At 61.3% G+C, this 9811-nt stretch overlaps 1 protein-coding gene across 1 annotated transcript in view; it reads right to left on the bottom strand.

Moving 5' to 3' along the window:
• Positions 1–9219, bottom strand: part of VOLCADRAFT_96136 (uncharacterized protein) — a gene marked incomplete at both ends in the record, with an annotated part of 10476 nt that extends 1257 nt beyond the window's left edge. The window contains 13 exons of the mRNA XM_002955157.1: positions 150–254; positions 1564–1642; positions 2073–2101; positions 2671–2772; positions 3002–3144; positions 3355–3552; positions 3603–3642; positions 3858–3954; positions 4301–5037; positions 5513–5609; positions 5974–7265; positions 7423–7587; positions 9085–9219. Coding sequence (XP_002955203.1) covers positions 150–254; positions 1564–1642; positions 2073–2101; positions 2671–2772; positions 3002–3144; positions 3355–3552; positions 3603–3642; positions 3858–3954; positions 4301–5037; positions 5513–5609; positions 5974–7265; positions 7423–7587; positions 9085–9219 — 3219 coding nt within the window. The remainder of the gene's footprint in view (positions 1–149; positions 255–1563; positions 1643–2072; positions 2102–2670; positions 2773–3001; positions 3145–3354; positions 3553–3602; positions 3643–3857; positions 3955–4300; positions 5038–5512; positions 5610–5973; positions 7266–7422; positions 7588–9084) is intronic.
• Positions 9220–9811: the final 592 nt, after the last annotated feature.

Genomic DNA, 9811 nt, shown 5'->3' with positions numbered 1-9811 from the left:
GGAGGGAGAGCGTCGGGATAACGGGGGAAGAGGGGGAGGAGGGGCCCATAGCGGTGGGGGCAGCCATAAAGCATCTTCGTGTATGCAAAGCGGCCCCGCGCACCCAATCCCTGCCACTCCCATGCCGTACAGTATGCCGTACACCATACCGCGTGGATGTTGGCCTCCAGGTGGTTGGTGGTTATGAGGGAGGCATACCGGGGGGCCAGACCACACGCCGCCAGAGTGGCGGCCTTTTCCTTGCTGCAGTACACCTGAGGATGGGGGCGGGGGAGGGTACGGGAGGGGGGGAAAGACGGGAGAGCGGGGTTGGGTACGGGAGGGGGAGGGGGCTTTCCTGGCGAGCTGCTCAACAGGAGGGGGATGGCTGCCGCTGCCTGCTTTAGGAAGGAGCTCCTGAGCCGGCCGGGGCCAGGCGGGGCCGGTAAGGGCCGGGGTGCGCCAAAAGGGCCCAGCGCACCGGGGGAGAGGCAGCTTCCCTTCCTTTGTGTGGCAGAGCCGCAGGAAGATAGGCAGGCAGGTGCGTGTGATCTTCCCAGTCAGAGCGGCAGCGGTACACAGCGGGAGGAGCAAGACGTTCCGGCGCTTCCCCGCCCCGCCCGCCCTTGCTCTGGGGGAGGTTCGCTTCTCTCAGCTCTCAGCTCACAACTGCTCGTGTAGCTCAGTGGAAGAGCACCCGTTTAGTAAGCGGGAGGTCTCGAGATCGAAACTCGACATGAGCACAGTATTTAAATTAGATTGTCTTATACATGTTCAACCACAATCTTGGGTACATGCGTGCATTAATATTTGTGTGTATACATCTACGTTGGTGCACGTGTACATGGGGTATATTTGGTCGTAGCTAGTCAGAACATGCATGCCGGGACAGCACAGCAGCAACACGAAGGCGGCGGCATGGAATTACTGTGCATCCGTTGCTTCTGTCTGTTGCTGGTCCCCGCCGTTGGCCACGTACTCGTTGCAGTCAGCCCGCCCGACTAGCATCGGTTGAGTAGAACGGTGAGGTTTTGTTTTGTTTGTTGGATGTGGCCATGGATGGTACTAGTGCATGCAGGATCTGCATTTTCTGAGAGACACAGCGCGACGAACACTACAAATATGCCATATGTAGCACATGTAGCCGGCAAGGAAACGGTTGCCCCACCTACATCAGAGCCTAACAGGACACGCACATAACCAAGTACATGCATATAAGAAGCAACCAATCACAACCGCATTGACGTGCCAATATCCAAGACTACGGCTGCCAGATGTAACTGAAGCCAGATGTAACTGAAGATGTAACCGACTAGTGGCCAGTGAGATGCAAGTGGGTGCCGACATACCGGCCTGACAGGGGTAAATATTATTCCCACTAGTGCTGCCGCTTTCCGCGGCATATGCCTGGACCAGGCCCCAGTTGACTGTTGTCGTAGCTACGCTAGCGGCTGATGCACCAGCAGCAGCCAGCGAAAATGCGCCATCAGGATCATTGTGGGCCGTCCCTCCTCACGTGCGCAGTGCGCATGCCAGCCCCACCCCGCCACCACACACCCCCCTCCTCCCCCTGCTTGGGCGCACCTTCTGCCCCATTGCCGCCGCCACCTCCAGAAACAACCGCTCCTTGCCAATGGTGTACGTGCCGAACACGAACAGCGCCCTGCCCCCGGGGTATATGGCGAGGAGGGGGAGGGGGAGGGGGAGGGGGAGGGGGAGGGGGAGGGGGAAGCCGAAGGGAAGCTGAGATTGAGAAAGGTTAGATAGGGTGATGGTAACGGTGGTGGTGGTGGTGGTCCTAGCGGTGGTAGTGGTGGTAATGGTGGTGGTGGTGGTGGACGGGACTAGATGAAAGCCGAGCCATGTGCCCCTCACCCCCCCCTTTCCAATGATAAGATGCGCTGTGGTGGCCACCTGTCTCTCCGCCGGCGCGGCTCCATGGGTCACCCAGCTCATCTCCGTGCCCATGTGTGCCCGGGTATGGCAGCTTTTTGCCCCTCGCCTACAGCCCTCCAAACCAAATCACAACCGCCACTCGCCCACCCCCCACTCCCCACGTACCACCTCCTCCCCCTCCCCCGTCGAAGTCTCACCTCTTATTGAAGCTCTCCGCCTTCACAGCCTGAGGGGGGGATATCATATGCGAGAAACTCAGAAATATGAACTGCTGGGGCGCCCAAAGTCCAAAGTCCGAAATAGCTGAAGTCCTTAGCGACGAAGCCATCGACCCGGGGGTTGGGGAACCGACATAGCCGCGGGGTGAACAGGCCCCACCAAGGGCCCAAGTAGGGCGGTCCAAGCCAGGGGGAAGCCGAGCCCGGGGAGGCGGCCCCAGGCCGGCTTGGTAGCGGTGTTGGGAGGGATACACGTGCGCGGAGGATCCTCAGGGCTAGAGGACATCACCTATTATGACAGCGACAGGGAGTCGCCCAGAGCCATAAGCCGGGTTATCTATGAGCCTCCGGAACTGCACGGACCCACCGACCCACCGACCGAGGCGACTCGTCCATTCCACTGACCGCACTCCACTGCACTATCCGAAGCCGCCTGCCAGTCAGTATGTCGGTATGCCGGTCAGTGCCGGTTCCTTTCCAGTGCCCCGTTCCAACCATATTCCCCCCTTCCCCGGCCGGCGCCCTTATCCCCGGTTTCCCCTCCCCCCTCTACCCCACCCCTCCCTGCGGCGTTCACCTCCAACACTGCATCCAGTACGGCCCGCTGCGGGGGAAACTCGTACTGCGGGTCGCAGTACGTGGTGTCCAGCACCAGTGTGCAGCGCCGGCCCACAAGCAACTGAGGTGTGGGCGGGGTTGGGCCCCGGGGTCCGGGGGAAGAGGTCGGGAGGGGGGAGGTCGAAGTGGGGGAGAGGTCCGGAGGAATGAGGGTATCAATACAGGGCCCCGGATATGAGGAGCGGTGCAATCCCCTTTCCTTACTCTCTCTCCCCGCTCTCTCCCCCCTCTTGCCCCGCCTCTTTACCCCGATACTCCGCGCTAGCTAGCTCTCCCCCCCCCCCATGCACCTGCATTGCGGGATGGTTGCGCATGTGGTCCCCCAGTCGGCAGTCCCCTGTGTGCAGCACGGGGGGCCAACCCCCCGGGGGCTGAGCCACCACCATGGCGGCACCCGGGCAGTGGTTGGCGTCTACCAGAGTCAGGCATACACCTGAGGGGGGGACAAGGTGCATACGTGTGTATTTATGTATGTGTTCATGTATTTATGTAAAAAGCCCCCAACTTCCGCACCCCACCCCTCCAGTCCTCGGATGCATCGACCTTTCCATTGCCCTGGTAGGGGCCCTACAGGCTAGACAAGCAGTACAGCAGGGCTCCGAAACCCGCCCTTGAAGGTAGTCCGTACTTCCGCACAACCCACCGTCCACCTCCACGGGAGTGTCCATGGGCAGGGTCCTCAGACGGGCGGCGGGCAGCTTCAGACGCTCCGAAACCAGCCGGGCAGTGACGGGCGAGGCGAGAACCGTGCCGCCGGCAAAGCTGCGCGTAAGGCCCTTCAGATAGGGGATACGGTGTGGGGAGGGTTTCCGGAAAACAGTGATTTCCGTGCGGATTGCGGCTGGGGGATCGATGCAAGGGGGGGGGGAAAGAAAGAGTGGGGGAACTTACAGTGCTGCACGTTGTGCAACCTGGGTTTTTCTTTGGGGGCCTCCGCGGAAAGGCAGGGAGGTGGACAGCACAAAGCAAAACGCAAAGAACACACGCGCGTCGCGCGGGCCCTGTTCGGCGGACGGATCTCTCCCATTCCCTGGGCAGAGTCGCGTGTATGACAGCTGGTGACACGAGGGAGGGATATCTTCGTTCAGGAGACCTCTCCTCGCAATCACATGCGTGAACACTGCTGTACACCGTACATTGCCGTACCTTGTAGTGATCTGCATGGAAGTGGGTTAGGATGCGGAAAGGTGACACGGCGGCAGTTATGGATTTACTGGACGGCCCGAAGAAGTCCACCAGTATACTGCGGCGATGGCGAGTGGCGGGTGCGCAAGGGGGGGGGCGCCTTACTTAGGGGCAAACACCCGACACCCGTGCAGCTCGTGGGGGAACTATCACTGTAAGCGATAGTGCTTCACGCAGGCAGGCGCTCCTACTCGACCATGGCTACAGGGCGATGTGGGTCAACTCAATCCACGGATAAAAGTGCAACACGCGGCCACTAACAGCACGTGAAACATGCGGTGCCGTATCGCGACGTGGTATTGTACGACACAAGCGGAGGTAGATGTGCGTGGGGTGCGGTGGGGCGGGGTGGGGTAGGGGTTAGGTGAGAAGGCATGTGTGGGTTGGCGAGTGAGTTCCCGCACCGCGTTCCGGGAAGGGTATGGCATTCGGGGACCCAACGGGGTAGCCGGCCAGAGGGCCTGGCGCCGCCGGCCGCCAAGACCGGCTGCTGCTGCTGTTGCGGCGGCGGCAGCGGCTGCTCCCGTGGAAGCGACACCTGTCCCCCCGCAAGGACGACTGCGGAATGATGACGTTGTTGTGGTTGTTGTTGCTGTTGCCCTGCAGCGCGGCCGCCCCAGCCGGTGCCCCTCGCTACTGCTGCTGTTGGTACTGCTGCTCCCGGCCCCCCAGGCGGGGTCCCGACGCCGCCTCCCGGGTCGCCCGCGGCACCAGGCGCTCGGAAGAAGCTGGTGATGCGGACAGGTCCCGCGGGACGGGCGAGGAACATGGCCGCGAAAGGCTGTCCAGGCCCAACCGCCGGCCGCGGCCGCGGTGCAATCCCTCCAGCCCCTTGTTGCAGCTGTGCATTGCCAGCGGGGCCCCATCCGCCACCGGCTGCACCAGCACCAGCTGCCGGGGGGATTAAGAGCTGGCGCGGCTGGGGCCCCAGCATCCGGTGTCCTGGTGGCGGCGGTGCAGGGCCTCCGCGGGGCAGGGGGGCAGCCCCAGCCCCAGCTGGCGGCCCCGGCGCTGCGGATGGGTCGACTGCGCCGACGGCTTGCGGTGGGTCTATGGGCGCTGCCGGCCCCGACGCGACAACGAAGTCCCGGGCGGCGACGAGGATCGCCGCTCGTGCGCGAGGCGAGTCAATGCCTAGTCCCTACGGGCCGTGTATGTTTGTGTGAGTGCATGCCGCCACATCGGCGCAAGCCGTAGGTCGATGTGAAAAGGGAAGCAAGCAGGCAGGTAGGCAAGCAGTAAGGCTCCTCAGGCAGAACCGCCATTTCGTGGGGCAAGCAGGGGCCAATATCAAAATGTATCCCCGAAGGAGAACTATATGCAAAATCGATGCACTGCCCGCCAGGATGGGGGTGAGGTAAGGGAATTGGTTGGTGGATGCGGAGTGGCGGAGTCAGTTGACTGTAGGAGCAGGGCCTTGGGACGTGTGTGTGGTGAGTGTGGTGTTGCGGTGTGTGGTGGAAATGGAAGTGGGTTTTCATGTAGGGTCAGTTTCCGGAGGCCTAAGGGAATCAGCGCCGGCGATTCCGAATGCATTCGCAACAGGCAAGCCCCGGGTACTACAGCTGCTGCCGCTGCCACCGCTGTGGCCCCACCCACGCTACCCGGCCACCCACCTGCAGATCGGTGTCATTGAGCTCCGGAACCACCGCTTCATCAACCTCACCATCCCGGAAGCGGGGCAGCCACCTCTGCAGCCCGTGGCGACACAACCTGCGTCAGGATAGCCGGTGCGCACGTATTCCCGTATCCATGACATACACACGACGTACTGTTACTGGGTGCACGCGCCTGCAGATGGATGCGGTCCCAGCGCCATCATGTACATAAGAAGAGACGGAGCACGCGAAAGGAACCGTCATCACAATCGCCCGGCGGCGGTCGGGGCGGCCCAGGTGTTGTTGGCCATGGCGAAACACAGCGGCAGCTGACTTGGAGCCTCCGTAACCCGCCCGCCCCGTGGAACACACCCCCAAAACCGCCATGGCTGCCGCCGTACGGGTGTCGCTTTTCATGTAACCCCCCGTACATCCCCCCACCTACAACTTCCCCTCACTCGCGGCACGCCAGGCCTTACCACGCGGCCACAAAATCATCGCCGTCGACCTCCAGCTCGTCCTCACCCCCCTGCGGAGGCAGCTGCCCATCACCATCACCAGCATCATCACCATCATGGATATGGCCATCCCCCCAACCCTCAGCATCGACATCCTCGCCAAAGCACGCGGCAAACTCCGCCAGAGCGTCATCCTGTTGTGCGTAGCCGCCACCACCAGCGCCGCCACCATCATCACAATCGCCATCACAACCACCGTTGTCACCCAGCTCCGTCTCCGGCACGGACCCGAGGCCGGGGGCATCCAGGGTGGCGGCGGCGGCTGCCTCCCACACCCACGAACGTCTGCCACCATCCGGACCTCCTTCAGCTCGCGCCTGCCGCCCGCCGCAGTCCGCCGCTTTCTGTGCCGGGCAGCAGCCAGTGCTGTGGCCCTCCGCGTACTGAGACACGCCGCCTGTACGGAGACGCGCCGCTCCATGACCGTGGTACGGCAATGCCATCTCCGGGGGCACCTGCGTTAGCAATGGCCACCTGTCATCTCCATCTTGGTTCTCGTCATGAGCTGTCGCCGCCACCGCCGCGGCCGAAACGTCCTCATCCATAGGGCCCACCTCCGCTTCCGTCTCTACCCCGAGGACGACGGCCATCTCGCCGCCGCCACCGCCGCCGCCGGATCGCCCTGCTGTCGCATTCCCTTGCTCCCCGGCCGCCGCCACTCCGGCAATCTCACCGCCGCCGCCTGTCCCCGGGGTCCATGCGCTCCCCACATGCCCCTTCAAACCAGGCATCCCCTCCACCGCATGTGCCGCTGCTGCGGCACCTACAGATGGCGTCAGCTCCCTCTTCTCTTCCAGTTCATCCTCTTCGTCGCTCTCCAGCAACTCAACCTCCACTGCTGGCGCCGTGCTCTCCAGCCTCCAGCCAGTTCCACCACAGCCGGGCCCCTCCGCCTTGCCACCAATACCACCGGTACCACCACCACCACCATCACCATTTTCACCTCGCTGGCCTCGTGGCCCCAAGTCCACCACCGCTTCTGGGGGTGCTATCCCTACCGCCCCACGGCCGCCTTGACCGCCAGGGCACAGCGGGGCACCATCCGGAAACATCCCCCGCGGTCTCAAATCGGTCTTGCGAGCCATAGCCGCGGCAGCCAATGCTGCCGCCGCCGTGCCACCACCACCCGCATCGCCGCCGTGTCCTCCGCCTTGTCGTCCTCCCGCGGGTGATGCCCCTGCCACCGCCCTCCCAGCCGCCCCATCTAGACATGCGTTGACGTGTGCTTCCCGACCAGTAGCTGTATCGGACACCTGCGCCAGGTCGCAGCCGCAGATGGGGCAGCAGCACGGAGCAGTAGCAGCTGCAGACGGGGTGGCGCTGCAGCCGCCATCTCCACCACGCCCGGACTCTCCACCGCCTGCTGGCTCCACTGCAGCTCCAGCTACAGCAATAACTGCTGCAGCTAACCGTGACGGCTGCGGCCGTAGCGTTGCGGAGCCTGGCGTTCCGGAGTTTGAGGTTGCTACAGCCATGGTGGCCGCTACAGCAGACTGCAACGCGGCAGGGACGCATTGCCCCCCCAGGTCCAAACCCAGAGCTCCATCGCTGCGGCGCGACGCGAGTCTGGATTTCCTGGGATCAGAGAGGCGACGGGCAGGCCAGGGATTGGCGGATGCGGATGATGACGGGGCTCCAGGGTCTGGGAGGCGGGAGAAGGCTGCGGCCAGGCCGCCGGTGCCGCTGCTATCCACCGGTGCAGTGGGAGCGCCGGGGTGTGCTGGCGTGCAGCTGAGACGCAGTGAGCCCCTCCGTGTGCTCAAGCCTGTTGCGGGATAGGACACCGGAGGCAGCAGGTGGGATGGTGGAGGGAGAGGGAGGATGGTGGCTTGGGGGAGGGGTTTAAGGGCGCGAACGCCCTGCAAAACGATGACAGCTTTTTGTGTGAGGGATGAGTTCGGGTGTGTGAAGGATGAGCTATTGTGTGCTTTGAGCTGTTAGGGAAGTCAATTTGCAAGATGGAAGCTTGTTACAGGTGGGTCGAATTGGAGGTTAGGCGACAGGGTAGGCAGGTCGCTGCGGTGCTTGGCCCACCGGAGGAGGTCTCATGCGCGGTGGCAGAGGGGCCCGGACCACTGGTGGATTGATCTCTTTCCGTTGTGGCTGGAAGAGAACCAAGAGTTGCTGAGACAGGTGGTAGGCTTCTAAGGGGTGTCCTTGAGATGGCCGGCACACCGGTGGCGGAATGAGGCTCTGTGCAGTGTCCATCTATGATTGACTGCTGAAGTCTATGCGACCTCGCGGCCAACCAGGTGGATCCCTTAGGCAAGAAAGCGCCTTGGACAACGCCTCCATGGAGTTGTGCTGGCGTAGGTTTGTGGCTTGTGCTGGCTCTTTGCTTTCGGAGAGGTTGTGGAGCAGAAATGCGCTGGCGTTTACTTTGGACGGGGACAAAATCGTTATCATCATCGCTGATGCCCGACATGGAATAAGAATTTCGTGATATCGGTGCCCTGTAGATGAGTCTTTGCACATTAGTCCCAGAACGACGCCCGCATTTTGCAACCCAATTCAAATACGTTCATCTGAAATGCTGCTGCAACCTATCTGGAAAAAACGGCGTCTAATGACATAGCTGAGCCAAACATAAAGCTGCGCAATTTCCAGGATCCACATCCAGGATCCGCATGTTGCGTACACATGCTTTAACCGCAATGGCTTGTGCAATGACTTTCTAAGCATAAATAGGACTCCACTTCTTCTGCATGTAGGCAAAGCCACTATCACCTTTCATGGCTCCACCGATTTTGCATGGTCCAAGCGGGCACACAACTTGCCTACTACTTGCCCTTGACCTCGGCTTCCTGCAACGCCCCACGTGTCCAATTGACACCTGCTGTCTGATGACATAAACTTGACGGATGCGGATCGACTTACAATTTTAGGACCGCAAAGTCGCTGCCACAAAGCACCTACGGTGATCACCCTGGAAATTTATCTTTGAGCGGGCGCATCCATACGGAAATCAAAGCCCTACCTACGAATTATTTTCCCCGGAACAAATGGCACATAACGGTCCCCCATAACATGCCATGGCCCGCTGAGAGGCCCACTCCTGACCACTGTCCCCACCTGACGCTCTGATACCGGCCGCACATCGCTTGGTGACAGCAGCCTAACAAACCTGGCCGCCGCCAGGAGGTTGTGAGCCTGGCGCAGTCGTACAGGTACTCGGCCCGATTGGTGAACGTACTTACTGAATGACATGTAACCGCCTCCATGTACAAGCGCTGTTCGTATATCTGCAACAGTGCCTCAGCTGTTTCCACGAAATGCACTCCGACGCCATTCGAATGCGACGCTCTGCTCCGTCAGCCCACGGCAGTTGCGTCTGCACACGGCCCAAGCGAGGGGAAATCGTGACACACATGCGCCTTTACACACCGGTCGCAGATTTCTCCCAGCTTGCACGCGTTCTCCAGATCCTAACGTGTGTGTCTCCCCTCCTCAATGCCCGATGTCCGGATTCACCTGAACTGGAAGTCATAGTCGCTGCATTGGACGTCCTCCATGCTCGTGCACTTATAATACGTCGTGTCACCCTCCTTAATGGGGGGAATGAAACCATTCCACACGCAGCACCCATGTAGTGCGGCAAGTGTACTCTGGTGTAAAGCCCTCTGAATCCTTCTAAGTGCAATTTTCTGTCAGCCAAGAGCGGCATGGTGAAGTACTGCTCCTTGCGTAACATGCTGCGTCGGGGTTACACTGGCCAAAGCGCAAACAATCCTTCAGGATGCCTTCAGCGAAGGCTAGAGAAAACGTTAATATTGTTGCATTCATGAGCTTTAGAATCCGG

This window comes from Volvox carteri (assembly GCF_000143455.1).
Source record: "Volvox carteri f. nagariensis unplaced genomic scaffold VOLCAscaffold_49, whole genome shotgun sequence".
Taxonomy (NCBI): domain Eukaryota; kingdom Viridiplantae; phylum Chlorophyta; class Chlorophyceae; order Chlamydomonadales; family Volvocaceae; genus Volvox; species Volvox carteri.
This window is presented reverse-complemented; position numbering and strand designations above follow the sequence as displayed.